Below are 17,219 nucleotides of genomic sequence, written 5' to 3' on the forward strand. Positions count from 1 at the left end.
CTGAATGTGTGTGTGTCATCCATGATTCATTCAGTCTTCATGAAGCAGCTTGGGTAAGAGATCAGAAACACTCATTCACACACTCAAATACAATACATTTCATTTGACATTTTCTTCAGTGTGTTTATGGAGACAAAACAATGTGATTTTCAATCACGTAAATGAATGTTCAAAACTGCTATCATCTGAATCAGCAGATTATCTTCTTCAGTCAGATCTGTAGCGTTTGCTCCAGTATTTCATCTGTGTGTGTTTAAAACAGAAATATCTCGGCTGAACAGACTGGGAAGTTTGTAACACTAGAGTTTATTGATTCCACTGAAGCCTCAAATATTGTACAAATGGGACAGTTTACTGTAAACCCACATTTAATACATCTGTGAAACTGACTAACATACACAGATATTTGTTCAAGATCTTTTCCAACTATTTTAAAATAAAATATTTCCTATAGGTTTAGTTTAATTAAATGTTCAATAAAAATGGCATTATATAAAGGGAGATTGTAACAACAGCACTCTTTGTAATTGACATTCATTTACACAGAAAATTAGATCAAATTTTAAGAAACAACACAAGTTAAACAGTTAAAACACTACAGATGTTAAAGAAAAAAGTGTTACAACACTGAAACTTTGGCTTTTAGTAATAAAACCGAAAATTATACCTACATAAAAAGTGTAAAAGTGTATTTTAAAATATATGGTCTATGCTATATGTCTATGTCCAATAATTGATAAGTAAAAAAAAAAAAAAAATGCATAGTAAGAATTTCATGTGTAGCCTAATGTACTTTAATATTTCATGGTTACTTACGTTATAGAGGAAGTCATTTTCATGCGCCACGCCGGAACACTTGCTTTGAATAAAAAGTTCTTAAACACCTCGAGTTCTCCATCAACATCACGTAAAATCGCACATAAACATATACAAACATCACTTACTTGGATGATCAGTTGTTCTTATTTAAAAATTCTTAAACCCGGGTGTAAAATGTCACTTGTAAATAAAACACGCTGGAAAGTACTCTCACTTTCATTTTCGCAGCACATGTTCGATCAACTTTATTTGTAAATGACCAACGATCATTTCTATAACTCTTCAAAGGAAAAAGGCGCTGTATGTGAGCAGATATATAGTTTGTATTTATAATTTTGTTTGTAGATATATAATATATACATTTGTTTATACTTTTTTTTATCTCACAATAACGGAAAAAGCGGTAGAGTGGCGCGCATGCGCTGTGAGAAAACTCACTGGTAACCACAGCAACCGTTCAGCGCAATATTGAAAACATCATATTAATTTTTTTTCTCACTTTTTATAAGACTGATCATTCCCATTGCAATCCACACTTTGTGTTGAAACCTGTGCAAAAAAAGCGGTATAGAAACTCCTAATGTCAGAAATGTGTTTGACAGAAAATATCCAGACTCGTAGCAGAAAAGGACAGAAGTCTTTACATCCTAGAGCCCTTTTCATTTATAATGATGGATTTATGTTTCCAGATGAAAACTAATGGGAATATTATATTGCACTACATAATTGTGTTTGTCACTTTTACCTGTTACAGTAAATTAACAGCACTTGCCAAAACCATCAACAACCATTCAAAGGTCTATTTTAATGTCATTTCAAACATCAAAAGTGTAAAGAAAATTAACTCTTGTCTTTCATGATCTTCCTTTTGCTAATATTCTGTCATTCATCTTCCTCTGTCTTTTCTACAAAACAAAACTCTTCTTTTGGTTAAAAACAGGAAAATGCCTCAATCTTGTGGTTATGATGATGAATCCAGTGTGTTTGTGGACATGAAGCAGTAATACTGTAGTCTAGCATCTGATCTCTAAAGAGCTTCATGGGTAAAGATGGCGGCTAGATTACTGTTAAACAGCCTTAAGGTCTGAGATCAGAACTGTGCAAAATACACGCATGCTTTCATTTAGATTTGGCACAGCAGGTTTTAGCTCATATCGGTCTCAGATGGTGATGGATTCATCATCTAGTGTCAAAGCTGCTCAGATCCTGGAGAAAATATTAGCGGAGCCCTTTTCTGCTCTTCTTTACTGGAAAGATCTGCAGATGAAAAATACACACATTTGTGTAGAAGTCATTTTTTAATCACTGGATACAGTTTTCATGCTAGCTCAAGAAAATAGTTGATCTAACATCTAATATTTATCACATATGACTGTAAGTAATGTGAGAATATGTGTGTAAAGTGTGTAATATCTGCTCTTTTCTCATGTGAAACTGTGAGGTGTTCTGAACACGACATAGAGACAGTGCAGTCGAGCGATAGTGTCCCCCTGAACCATGTCATCCAGGCATATCGAGCCCCGGGACAAAACATCATCTACAGAAAGAGAAAACATCCCAACATCACTATCAGCATCAGAGAAGCTCAGAGCCGCAGTAGTCAGCTGATGACACATGGTGGCACTGTTCTACAACAAAACACATCAGCATTAAAATGCACAGTGGAGGACAGAAACACTGGCGCTGACAGCCAGTCCAGCATTAAAGAAATATTATGTTTCACTCAGATATTTTTCAGCAGCTTCAACTCTGTTTGAGAGCTCAAGATTGCAGGAACAGGCCAATGATAAACTGGACAGAAAGAGAGAGTCCTGCGGTCAGTGTGTGATAGTGACGCTTGTTCTTACCGTTATAATGGAGTCTGGGTTTGGAGAAACACATGAGGAAATCAACAAACAAACTCTGAGCATATAGGACAGTGAAATACAGCTGAAAATCTAAATAATTATATTTTTCTCATTTATTGTGTCCTGTGGTTAATAATGTAGATCAGCTAAGAGAAATCAAAGCTATTTATTTGCTCTCAGTACATTAAGAGCACATTGCTATAATAACATGGACACAAAAAAAAACCCATCTATGTTCCTGGTAGAAAATTCCACTGAAACATCATTAACCTGTTAGCCAGCAACCACACTTTTGGCATTCGCAAATTGAAAAATGACAAAAAAAAAAAAAAAAAAAACGCAAAAGTTTTGTGCAAATCTGTAATGGAAACGCGCCTAGTGTTACACTTTTTTTTTTCAGTACTACTTTATTATGCTGCATCATGATTAGCTGAGCTACAGGAACACTATAGTGACACAGGTATCCTGTAACCTGGATAATCATCATCATGGTGTGAGCAAACCCAAAGTCATGGATTTGATTCCCAGGGATCAGATGTATAGATTGAATGCAATGTCAGTCTTTTTGATTAAAGTGTCTGATACATGCATACATGTGCCTCTGGATAATGAGTTGTTAAATGTGCAATATAAGAAATAAATGAGTCTTGAGTGTGAGTGTATGTTAATTGGACTGTGCAACATGATGTTTATGTTTGAAGATTTCTCTCAGCTCATATAAATATACACTGTAAAAAAAAATCCCGTAAAAAAACGGTAAATCTCTGGCAGCAAAGTTTCCAGACGGGTTCTGTTAAATTACAGCAAATTACCATTTCACAAAATTACAGGCAAAAACCGTAAAAATACAGAATTGACTTTACGGTCAAAATTAATTAAATTACAGTATATTACTGTTAATAATGGCTTATTAAACCGTGGAAAAACAGATAAATTATGTCAAATTACATAAAAAAAAACATTTAACTTTAAGGTTAAACTGTAAATTTAGGGTTTTATAAAGTTATTTTATAATAATGCTCTGTCTATCTACAGTAATTATCTTTTAATATATAGTTTTTCTGTGTAAAATAACTATGAAGTTATGTATAAAAATGTAATAAGTCCATAAATTCAAATACAAAGTTTGTATATTTGCAGTTTTTATTTTTTTGCAGATCCAGTTTCACAACTTTGACCAATCTCTAATTAAGCACTTAATAATAGCAAATGTACAATCAATTTCTGTTAAATTAACTAAACGTACAAGTACGGAATACCTGCACATTTACAGTATTACTCATTAAACAAACACTGAGCATCAATATACGTGAATGATAGGAAATACAGGCTTAGTATATCATTTAGAGCATGTAAAAATATCCACATTAAAAGACTTTATATTTATATTAAGAGAACAATAGAAGCAACAAGTGCAGTGACAAGTCCCAGTTAGTGTAGCACAGTGCACAATTTTATTTATTTTTTATTAAAACAAAGATTTAGTATTATTGGGTCAAGTGTTTATGGAAAGATGGATCTTTAGCAGTTTCTTGAAAATGTGTTGAGTTGCGCCGTTCATCTCACAGGCAGGGAACAGTCCAGGGAAAGGTCAGTGAAAGTGATTTTGTCTCTTTGGGATGATGGCACCACAAGGCGCCGTTCACTTGCAGAACACAAGCTTCTGGAGACACACATAGATCTGAAGCAGTGAGTTTAGGTCTTGCTGCAGCATCTGGATCAGTTGCAGAGGTTTGACTGATGCTGGAAGAGCTGCCAGGAGAGCATTACAATAGTCCAGTCTGGATAGAACAAGAGCTTAGACAAGGAGTTGTGTGGCTCCGATAGGAAGGGCCGGATCTTTCTGATGTTGTATAAGGCAAATCAGCAGGATAACACAGCAAGGATGGTTTGGCTGAAACCATAAGCAGTTCTGTCTTGGCAAGGTTGAGTTGAAGGTGAAGGTCATTCATCCAGCAAGAATTTTCCATCAGGTAGGCTGAGATGCGAGCAGCAACCATCAGATCCTCTGGCTGGAATGAAAGGTAGAGATATGTGTCATTAAGTGATAGGAAAAGCCATGTTTCTAAATGACAGAGCCTAGTTACACTACAAAAAAAAAAAAAAAAAATAATAATAATAATAAATAAATAGATGGGTGGAATCTAACACAATCGTGGTCTTACCAAACCTTGTGCAGCTACATTGGCCTGACAAAGGATCAAATGAATATTCATATGGGAAAATACAGTATAAAACAAATTAAATGTTCTGCCACTTTTAGTGCAATCATATGGAATCAGAAGACTCAGCCATAACAATATTTTAAATTACTTCTTCCCATACCTTGTTTGCCATGATCATTCTGCTTTCCACTTGACCTGAAATCACAAAAAAAAAAAAAAAAAAAAAAAAAATTAACAACTCAGTATTACATTTACACATGTCAGAATATGTTCCACTGGGACAATGCAAAACCTCAACTGACTATGATCTGGAAGCTGAGCAGGAAAGGCTAACAGTGAAGGTTTGAGCTGAGACACCTAGGGGTGTAACTTTCTGTTCATCTTGATCAATGCAATTTTCATAACCAATGATCAAAAGTATCATATGAAAAAGGCTACTATGATGAACCCAGCTCATCCAAAATGTAGATAAGTTCATTTCTTCATCAGAACACAAACATTCTATCAACTTTTATTTTATAAGCCTAATATATGCACATGTAACGTTAGGCCTATGCATTCTATAGCTAACGTTACGTGTTGGCAAGCAGATGCAGCCAGAATATGCAATTTATCATGTTGTTTATCATATTCTAGTCTCATGTGCTTTCCTGTATCAAGTAAGTTACAGTATTTACTGAATTTGTTTTCTTAACAGTCTAACTTAGATAGCCACGTCAACCCTTACGAAAATTAACTATGGTTTAACCACAAAGAAACAAACAAAAAAACAAACAAACATGGTAGGCCTTTTTGTAGTAGAACTGTGGTTATTAAAAATAGTAATAAAAATCTGCCAAAAACGTGGTTACTATAATTTTACTATAATTAAAACCAAGGATATTTTTTAAGAGAAGAGTTTTCAGCTCCCAGGCAGTGTTTCAAAATGTCCCGCCATTTAAGTGATGATTTACTGACAGATAGTATCGCGTATTAACGAAGATTTTATATAAAATTAAACGGACTTTGATATGTATAACAAGTCTACGAAAGCTCGTTTTAGGTCTTTTGAGGTGTGGGTTCAACAGATCTTTCTTAAAACAGATGGAAAATGTAAAGACGCATGCTACATTTTTAGTGTTTTGTCCTCCAGCTCTCGCCAGTTAACTGAACATCATTTAAGAATGCTAACGTTAGCTTGAAAACTGTAAACTTAACACAAATGTACTATAAAATATCGTTCACATGTAACTTAGTATAATGAGACTCTTACCTCAGCCGGTGATCGGTTGGCATGATGTCCGCTGTGATGAACAAGGCTCACTGAAAAGGGCGTTATTTCCGAAGAATCCAAACGGCCTGACTAAAAACAGAGCTCCTGCTCACGGCTGCTCTTGACGAATACGATTGCTGCTTTGAACCCCTGTTGATCTCACAATCCCCACTTCACGAGAGTAGACTGAATTCAAATCTCCCGCTTGTAGTGATGTCCGGTTCGTGAACGAATCGTTCTTTTGAACCGGTTCTTTTTAGTGAACTGGTCGAACCAGTACACTAAATCGGACTGAATCGTTCGAAACAGTTCGCGTCTTGCGTCAGCACTGATCCACAACAAGTTACTAAAGTTACTCACTTTCGGACATGCCTGAGTCCTGACAGTCCCTTCGACTCAAAATAAACCAATATCCCGGAGTAGGCATATATGTTACTCCAGTAAATCCAACAGTTCACTGAACTGAGACATGTTGTGCTGAGAGAAGTGATGAGCACGAGCAGTTGATACTGAGCATGCGCGCACTACCGAACGTACAGGTACAGCGGTTCTCGGATCACCAGTACAGAACTGAGAACTGTTTCTTTCGGACACGTTCGATACGGAGAACCGATGAGCTGATGAGCTGAGCATGCGTGCAATTTTTTCAGAGGGACGAAGTGTAACAAAATAAAACATGTTAGAAACATGTTTATCACATACCGGTAGGCTACTGCCTTTTCACTGTATTATTTTAAAGATTGGAAACGCAAAGAATGGATTATAAAACTAAACATTTATTATTATAATAAAACATTATTTTCTGGAACAGATCATTTCATTTCTAAGTAAGTTGATATACATTTTTGACGTAAACTCTTGCCAAGGTTTTAAAGGGTGCAAAGTAAAAGTTTACGTATTAAACATTAACGTATTAAACAGATATGCATCAAGTTTTTAGTTTTGTCGACTGAATAAGGCTATAGCCTAGTAAGGTTTCAGTAGTTTTCAGCTCACACACAGGCATATGCTACGGTTCTCGAGTCAAGAACTGGTTGTTGCAGCAATTCACGGATCACCAGCACAGAACCGAGAACTGTTTCTTTCGGACACGTTCGATACAGAGAACCGACGAGCTGGAGAGACTGCGCATGCGTGATCGCACCGTCTCTGAACCGAACTTTCTTTTGGCCAACTGATGCTGTTTATACTGTCTATGTGCTGTGCTGATACATGAGCACGGGTGAACCAAGGACTTGAATGAGGGGCCGAATTCGGCGAAATGTAAGTTTATTTAATTACAAATTAAATAAAAATGATGAAGACCAGTTTATTCACTTTAAGACATGTAAAACATCCGTGTTTGCGCATCGCCTTAGGCCTACAGGGTTCATTCTCAAAACGTAAAAGAAACCTATCCAAGATGATTATGAAGATGAGTACTATAATTTAACTGAATTTATGATTACAAATGCCTTTATTTGAATGTATATTTATCCGCCGGGATGATAGAATTGACATCATTACGTGATGACGTAAAAGAACTGGTGAACCGGTTTTTTGAACCGGTTCATTGAAACGAACTGTCCGAAAGAACCGGTTCGCGGAAAAGAACCGGACTTCCCATCACTACCCGCTTGGCCCAAACTCGACTGATCAGCTAACGTTAACCGTTGTGGGCGGGAGTAAACAGCGGAAATGAATTTGAACCTGCTTCATCGCGTGCGCGCACTCAAACACACACACACACACACACACACACACACAAACACACAAAGCCCTGAATGTGCAGCAACGGAGATTTGGAAAAATATTCATAAAATATACATGAAATTATGGCAGAATAAGACAATGAAATAATGATCAAAATGAGTATAAAATAAAATGTGAAATAAAAAATAATTCAGGCCTACTGTAGTCTATGTAGGGTACTGTATGTACAAATCACAGTCTATGGTAGGGCCTACAAATACTTTTATTTAACCTTAAAAAAACTCACTTTAGCCCCCACATGCTTAATAATCCTAAAGGAAAACATTGAATAGATGCTGATTTCCGCAGTTATACCTTCTTTTCTTTGTTTTCTAATTTCACAGAAAAAATCTGTAAAATATTACTTAATAATTTCTGTAAAATTACACATAACTCTGTAAAAATACAGACAAGTTCCTTTTAAAAAACGTAAAATTGCTGTAAAACCAAAATACAAGCAATTACCTGTAAATTTAACAATGGACCTTTAAATTACAGCAAATGCCTTTTATTTTACAGATATTTGCTGTATAATGACAAAACGGTAAAATTCTGTAAAAAAATACAGACAATTACCTGTAAAATTACACTTTTTTTTTACAGTGTAGAATGTGTTCGATAGTCAGAGAAAACAACTTTCAAAAAGATTTGTAGAACAATAGGAATGATTATTTTTCAGTTTTCACAAATTATTAAGAAGATGCTCTTCTGTTTGTTTCTGTTATTCTGTTATTAAAGCACTTATATGCAAAAAAAGATCTTATCACAGATAACTAGATCTGGATATAGAAGGATATATCCTTGTCCACCATTGTGCTGAACAACATTAAATAAAAGGTTCTGATAAAAGACCAAAACAGATCATTCAACAGCATGCTGTACATCCGCCATACAAGAAAAAGCACGTATTAAGATGCTTACATCAGCTCCATTTAGACTCAGGAGTCATAAACAAGAGAGACATAGGTTTTAAGTTTTGCTTTGAATGGCGATTCTGTTGTTACTGTTTTAATAAAAAGTGATATATAGCAAAAGCCCAGTCGGCCCATTATGCCCACATCTGACACTCGCGGAGTGATGATCTGACCCTCGTAACACATGTAATGAAGCACTTTGGCGCTCTGCTCCTGTTTGCCAGATCTGGACCACAAGTAGGCCATAGCAATGCAATTTTGTCTACAAAGTGCATCATCAGTGAATAAATATGTTTATGTTTGACATGTGAAAGAGTTTGTATTATGTTAAAGTTTTGATCGTTACCATTGTGCAGAGGAGCTTATGGTTAGGTTGTGAATATCTGCATTCATCAATAATCTGAAAGCATGTTGTTTTGTTCATTGAGCAATAACTCTGCTAATGATAGTGAAGTAACAAGTTTCTGTGCTGTGCTATAGCAGCATACAGTCTTTTAATAATACAATATCCCTCAAAAGTAAAATATAAACAGGTCATTTCCATTCGCTTGAATTCACACAATTTTGAGAGTAAAAAATACTTAAAATAAAAAAGCATATTTCACTAAAAATATTAAATTCATCATGTCATAGACCTAAATAAATTAGGGGATTTTACATGATTTATTCAGGTAGATTCCATGAAAGAAATCAAGCCTTTACTCAAACATATTATGTGTAATATTGTTACCATAATTTTTTTTTATTCTTACATAAGTAAATAGCAGTAACATTTTTTACAGTGTATGATTCAGGCATTACAGGTCAGAGGTCAGATTGGATCTGAACATTCAGAATATTTATCCAGTTCCATCTGGTTGAAGGTTTCCTTGTTTGACTTTGGATAAAGGATTGGATCATTCTGTAAAGTTACACAAACACGTGTGTGTGATGATCACTGTGGGTTTGTGTCTGTTGATTCTGTTGAATGTGATTGTGTCTGTAGAGGCTCTTTATTCTCCATCAGCTGATCCAGAGAAGGTCAGACTAACATCTAAAACCTGTAAGTAAAACACAGACAGTCAAGTCAAGTCAAGTCAAGTATATTTGTATAGCGCTTTTCACAATACAGATTGTATCAAAGCAGCTTCACAGTATTAAATTAAAATAATACAACAAGGTTTGTTTCTAGTGGAATTTATTGATTGATAAAATCAAATTAAATATCCCCAGAATATCCCCAACTGAGCATGCCAAATGTCAAATGTGTGCGACATTATTGCATTATCCACTTTAGAAAAACTAAAAGAAACCACTTAGATGATTAAGTGAGATATTATAATATAATACTGCACGATTGTTAACCCTCTGGGGTCTGGGGTGTTTTTGGGGTCCTTGAGATGTTCTGACATGCCCTGACATTTGTGCTTTTTTCAGTTGCTTATAAACATATTAATGGCAAAGGTGTAAATTCACTCTATATAGCACAAACAGGACTACCATAATATGTGAGCCACATGTATGTACATGTTTTCATTTTTGAGAGAATAATGTTTATGCATGGTTATCGAAAAAACTAAAAATTAAAGTTTCTGAAATAAGGCCACAAAACACATAATAAATATGTGGCAATAAGACTTTTGACTAATGGATGTCGTCGCCTAGAGTTTTTTCTTCAAAATGATGTGAAACTCATCCTGCCTAATCATTCACATAAAACGATACATTGATTTAAGTTTTGTGAAACACTTTTAGTTTGGAAAGCCAATATGCGGATGGGGCGTAAACGCTCCAACAGCATCATGCATATTTAGTAGTTCACACCTGGTGAGACAATGTCCCTGCATACTTAATGAGCAATTCATTCAGGTGTGTCACCTATAGCTAACTTAAATATACAAGCTTCATAATAAAAATGATCATTCTAGGAGAAAATTTCAGATGGCATTTAGAGGCTTTTGCATCTGAACTCTTCATATATACACACACACACATATATATATATATTAGGGCTGTCACGATGTTAGATTTTTCACACCACGGTTATTGTGGCCAAAAGAATTCACGATATCGATATATCGCGATATCTATAGAATCTATGGGGGGGTACTCAATCTATGGCAAATTTTTGTGAAGGAAGACAAGCATGTGAAGTTTATCTGGTTTCAAACTGAAGCCAAACACTGTCTGAAGGTTTCCTGAAGAACTGAAAAGCTCTTAAACCTGTTGTTGCACTGGCGCCAATAAAGTCATGCAGATAGCAGATTTGAATAAAAAAATCAAGTGCAAATACAAATACAAAAATAAGATGAGTAAAGAAAACGGGGTTCTTAATTTTAATAATCACCCTTTATTAAATATATGAACACAGAAACCCCCTGTTAACAGTTAATGTCACGTTTCCCATTCCATGATGACTAGTAAAATAATAGCCGCGTCGCGTCTATGACAACTAGAGGTATCGCACACCGGACACGCACTTTCTCAGTTTATGGCCAGCCGGCAATATCATTATGTTTAAGGACATTATGGAATTGAGATAATGTCTGTACTATGTTATGATTATACTGTACAATTAAATACAATAGTTGCTGAGTCTGTGATCTGAACACTTTTTTCTGCGCTCTGTGTCGCGGCAGGATTTTGAACAAGGTCCTGAGCCGTTGCTGGGCGACGCGGACAGACGCCGAATAGAACCGCGCTGTGCTTCTCGTCCGGTGTGTGTACACTCATACAGAATGTGTTCGAATTTTAAAGACGTGGCGCTGCGCTTCTCGTCCGGTGTGTGTACACTCATACAGAATGTGTTCGAATTTTAAAGACGTGGCGCTGTGCTTCTCGTCCGGTGTGCGACCACCTCTAAGGTGCTGTTTTCTTTGAAGCCGAAGAACTCTGTTGTTAATACTGGCGAGCTCAGCTTACTTTTTTCGGGTGTGGAGACTGTGGACAGAGTGTTTCACTCTAGCTGCGCGGGCGCGGACGAGCGCTGCGTCTAGAAAACGCCAATATCGCCAATACCGGTATATTGTATTGCTCTAAATTAACACGATGTCGATATTTCATGCTTTAAATATCACGATTATCGTCAATACCGGTATATTGCGACACCCCTAATATATATATATATATATATATATATATATATATATGCATGCACATACATACTTTATAATCTTTTCAAAACTAGTCAACGTCTTTCAAAACTAAAGTATACATTTTATCATACGTATTTCAAAGTAAAGGATTCATTAGTTAGTTGATGACTTTATTTTTGACAAAACACATACAGTATATATTCTTCATCTCAGTATAGCAATAGAGTTTGCTAAAAGCTGTTCATTCAATACAGCAGTATTTGAAAATTTTGTAAAATTACATTTATATTTGCATTTATGTCAAAACCTAGACACTTTTAAACATCAAGATTATTTATATGAAGATATTACAAAACATACAAGATTTATTAATATGTATTCGTGTCAAAATGACAAATAAACAGATTTTCCTATTCAATTTTGCTTGGAAACGCTTCCAAGACGCTTGCGTGTCGCGTGAAAAATAGGTGTCGGTTCTATTTCTAGCCTGCACGCGTTTTCCACGCGGCTCGTGCCGCGCCTGAGACGCGCGTCTCACACAGGCAGTGTGCAAACTCTAAACTGTTAACATGGGAGCCGAAATAAAAACGGACACGCCACGCAGCTGAGATGCTTACGCCACGCATCCAGTGTGTCACCGGCCTTATCCAGCGGATGTGGGCGTTTCATAGGTTTGTATGGATCGCCTCACATTTGCGTTTGTATAGCGCGGCCTCCGTAGGCGGAGTCACATTAAAACTGAATTAGCTGAGATGAGAACGACTGACATCTCTCTCTTTACACACATATTATATAAACTGTGAATATTTGTTTTTTATAAAAAATACTTCATTTAAAAGAAGAGAATTCAAGCTTCATGCCTGTGTGACTATATGTGACCCGATCTGGCGAAATGAGTCGGAAGTCGCAACGTTCCATTTTAAGATATGGGCCGATTATGTGGAAAAACAATGAAATAATAGATTGAAATTTTTTTTTATTTTTTTGCTAAATTTCAAAGAACAGACATTCAAAAATAATCTCCTAAAGTTTCGCAGTCCAGATAATTGAGTAAAGGTATTAAAATGACTATTAAAGTTTACAAAGTTTTACTAAATTCGCTGAAAATGAATATTGCTTTTCTCAACTCCTCTCCTCACCTCTGAGCATTTCCCGGGAATCCCCTCAAACGTCTCTGCTCTCCAAATATGGTGTTTCACGTTGTATAGGACCAATCAAAAAGCTTAGAAATGTACACAAACGCTGATCATTTGTCAATGGGAAGCCCCGTTTCGACTGACCGGCACGCGATTGGTCCAGCCATCCTCCTGTCAGACTCGTAGCGCTATGTGTAAACAAGCTAGCAGATCTCCTCAGAAAGACTAAATATTATTAATTTGAGAAATGTCGCTGTCAAAAGAGAGCAAAGTCGCCAAAAAGTCGCCAAAAGCGTTGAACTCACTAGAGGCTTCTAACCTAAGCTCTGCTGCTGGTCATCAAGAGTGGCTAAGGCTAGTCAGTGATTTTTTTGGATCTGGAGACGTGTCATCCTCTGATGACAGCGACAGCAGTGACAGCCCTGTGGCATTTATCGTGTATAGATGTGAATGAGTGCAATTATTCTGTGAGTGTATTTATTTAAGGAGAATCCATTACAATGTGTTTGATTTATTTTAACCCAATATTTAACTGTTGGTATCTCCGTTATGAATGTGTTACACTGTTATTGTCAACTAGCCTACACAAAGATATTGCATAGGCTAACATTATTTTGTTCTCTGTTTCCTTGTCTCTCTGCCTCTCTCACTTTCTCTCTCTCTCTCTCACAGACACACACAGACACACACAGACAGAGAGAGAGAGACACACACACACACACACACACACACACACACCCTCTCTCAAGGAAAACTGTAGCACCTCTGTTCAATCTTTCTGATTTTAGTAAATGTTTGTAAAAGTGCCTTTTAAATTATTTATTAAAATAAAAACTTTAAGATAATTTGAGCTTCAGCCTGGTTTAATAGCATATATTACAGTTTTTCTCGATTGCTTAAACACTATAACCAGGCTTTTGAACTAAAATTTCAAAACCATAATGCCATTTATCAAAAAGCACACCCATTTCACTAAACTATAAACACTATTCCCTGTTTTGACACATGAGTCAGATTTGTTGAACTGTCACTGCAAAACTCTACACACAAATCCCTTCATTTCTCATTGCCTAGACCATGTTATCATTTAGAAAGCACTAGCATTCAATATTGTTCACTCAAGTCAGCACAGCTTCAGCTCAGTTAGCACACAATTACCCAGGTGGAAACACTAAGAGTCAAAATTGATCACACATCAATCAGATCCTTCAATAGATAGATAAAAGGGCCCAAATCAGTTTATTGAGTTTTGGAACAATGGATCTAGAAAGACATGAAGGAAGAGATCGAGGAGGAAGACGAAGGTCAAGGGCAAGAAGACAAGCAGTCTCAGATGAAATTCAAGTCACTCTAGTTGCCCATGTCTTAGTCAATGGTATGACTATGAGGGAGGCTGGGCTACGAGTAAGGCCAAATTTGAGTCGCTTTACCGTTGCCTCGAGAACCTTCAGGGAGGTGTGGTGGCAAACAAAATTCTATCACTGAATAAAAGACAAACGTTTTCAATAGTCTTTGATGAGGTGTATTTTCGTGCAAGAAAAGTCCAGCAGTCGTACAGTCACACAGAGTGGCACAGAGTGTGACAGTGAAGGGAGGGCATCCTTTCTCCTTTTGACTCCCAGAATGTTATCTTTCTAGGCAAATGATGGTATTTCAACCATATGTGGAACATTCTTAGACGTGTTCATCATATTGTCTCCTTGAGTGGAGGCCCTCCTGTCACGTAACAACACTCTTTACCATTCCAGTACAATTCCATATTAGAATATGGTTTGTGTGTGCTCTTTTACTGTCATATGATGGTCACACACATCTTACTGTAAGTAAATATAAAATAAATGTTTAGAGGAGAGAGTAAAAAAAGAAGAGTAAAACAGGAAAAAAAAACTGTGTGTTGTACTGTGTAGTACCTGAATGAATAAAAATGTGCCAATGTATCCATTGGTTGTGTCTTTTGTGTTCATCATGTGAAAGGTTTGTGAGGGGGGGAACCACAAGCAACATAACTTACCAGTTTTGGAAATGTTGTTTTGAATTTATTGCACCAGTGTGTTAGACTATGTTGTAGTGTGTGTGATTTTGAGGGCTTGTGTGTCCTGTCTGAGGGCAAAGTTTGGTTTTTCAGCAAGAGTGAATGGTTTTGAGTCTAGAGCTTCATTTTGACCTGAAAATAGGATGTTTGGGGAATTGGGTGAGACGTTATGGATTTGTGTTTACAGTTTTGAGAATACGAGGCATAGTTTCAAGAAATGTGTTTAAGCAATCGAGAAAAACTGTAATGTCTTTGGTCAAATTAAGCTGTACAATAAATAGTTTATCCCTTTAAATGCAATGGATTTTGAAAGATATCAACAAAAAACAGGCAAATAAACTTTAAAAGTGATTTTCTCAAGTTTTCAATTGGAAAAAGAGGACAGATGACCATAATTCAAATGTGTATATCTTTACAACCATCTCAATTTTGAAATTTGGGTCACTGTGACTCATTTTGCTGGATCAGGTCACATATGCCTGTTTGACTGAGTATTTGCTGAGTTACAGTTCATTTTTGGACGCGTTTCAGAATTGACTTCACTGACGGAGAGCAGGCAGAACTCGCATCATGTTTATTTTTCTTTATTTGGCGAAAAGCACAACACTTTGTTTTTATTATGAGCATACACAAAAAAAAATACACACTAAACAGGATGACCCTTGACCCTTATCTATAATCGTGCATGACTGTCCTCTTTCTGTGTCACTGGGTCAGATTTATTTATGATAAAGAAACTATAGTGATAAATATTTACCATTATATTTTATTGCAAATTACATTCTCTAAAAATACATAATTTAGAGATAAAAAAAAAACAATGATAAAAGCAAAATATTGAATTGTTTGAAATAAAAATATATTTAATTGTTGCTATAAACTATTATAAAAATAAATCACTGAATCAAACTCTTATTAAACATGTTTATAGTGTCTAATTCACCATCACAAGGAAAGTAAACTACATTTCAGAACAGTTTTAATCATCACTACTTACTGAAGCGTCTCCAGTTTATAATGTGGATCCTCCTTCAGATCACAGAGCGGCTTCACATCTGAGTCTCTTAGATTATTAAATGTCAGATCCAGTTGTCTCAGGTGTGAGGGGTTTGATCTCAGAGCTGAAGTCAGAGCAGCACAACCTTCATCTGTAACACCACAATAACTCAACCTGTAGAGAACAATGACACTCTTCAGTCTCTCAGTTCAGGAAACACTGATATAAATGATATGATATACATGAATTTCTCCTCAACAGATTTGTTTATGAAAGCAGTTGTCACTTCTTCACGACACCTCTTGACTTGTAAAACTATCAAAAGTAAAATGACCTCAGAAGCTTTGGAAAGAATCCACTGAAGATTAAACATCCTTTTCAGTTACTTGATGGTAAACTTTTTTGCATATCGTTAGTCTGATAGCATAATTGCCTAAGTCTTTTTTTTTTTATCACTTGGGCAATTATGCTATGAGGCTAACGATATATTATTTTTGTATATCATTGATTATTCACCACAGGAGAAAAACAGGCGACGTTGAGACTTTTATAAAATCTTACTCGAGTATCTCCAGTTTACAGTGAGGATCCTGCAGTAGATCAGAAAGCTGCTCGACTCCAGAATCTCCTACTTTATTATCAGTCAGATTCAGTTCTCTCAGGTGTGAGGGGTTTGATCTCAGAGCTGAAGTCAGAGCAGCACAACCTTCATTTGTAACACCACAATCCTCCAACCTGTAGAGAACAATGACACTCTTCAGTCTCTCAGTTCAGGATCTACAGCTCAGATCAGCAGGAACTTCACAATCAGAGACTTATTCACGGCACCATTAACAGGTCCAGTCTAAGGTTCAGACCCGCTTCAACAAACTGCTTGAGCGGGTTAGTCTCCATTTGATAAAAATTGCAAGAATATTCGATAACACTATTTTTAACAGTGTCCTTGTTACTGTACATATGTTGCATGAACTTACCATAGTAGTAACAGGTAAATGATGCATAATTGCACTTAACTAACCCTCAATCAAATCCTAATCCTACCCTTATCCTATACTAAGTACATAGTTGCTTAATATTACTCAGTACTTAAATACTTAATTACACTGTAACAATGATACCTTAAAATAAAGTGTAACCGAATATAATTTTTTTATGCAAGTACCCAAAATCATCAACATATCTGTATATGAACACGGTTGTCACATCTTTACATCATCCAGTCATGTTTAATCATTAATAATTTAAAATGATG

The 17,219-nt window shown here is 36.1% G+C and overlaps 1 protein-coding gene across 3 annotated transcripts in view; it reads right to left on the reverse strand.

Annotated features, from left to right (window-relative positions):
- The window catches only part of LOC308697497 (NLR family CARD domain-containing protein 3-like), a 44,655-nt gene that overhangs the window by 17,877 nt on the left and 9,559 nt on the right, over positions 1–17,219 (reverse strand). For 2 of the 3 annotated variants that reach the window (XM_081376789.1, XM_081376788.1), the window contains 3 exons: positions 16,529–16,702; positions 15,968–16,141; positions 9,184–9,768 (listed from right to left, as the gene is read on the reverse strand). The exons of the other annotated variant lie outside the window; for it this stretch is intronic. In XM_081376789.1, coding sequence (XP_081232915.1) covers positions 9,762–9,768; positions 15,968–16,141; positions 16,529–16,702 — 355 coding nt within the window. In that variant the 3' untranslated portion in view covers positions 9,184–9,761. Of the gene's footprint in view, positions 1–9,183; positions 9,769–15,967; positions 16,142–16,528; positions 16,703–17,219 lie in introns of those variants that run through there. 3 annotated transcript variants of the gene reach the window in all.

This window comes from Scardinius erythrophthalmus (assembly GCF_964197995.2).
Source record: "Scardinius erythrophthalmus genome assembly, chromosome: 10".
Taxonomy (NCBI): Eukaryota; Metazoa; Chordata; class Actinopteri; order Cypriniformes; family Leuciscidae; genus Scardinius; species Scardinius erythrophthalmus.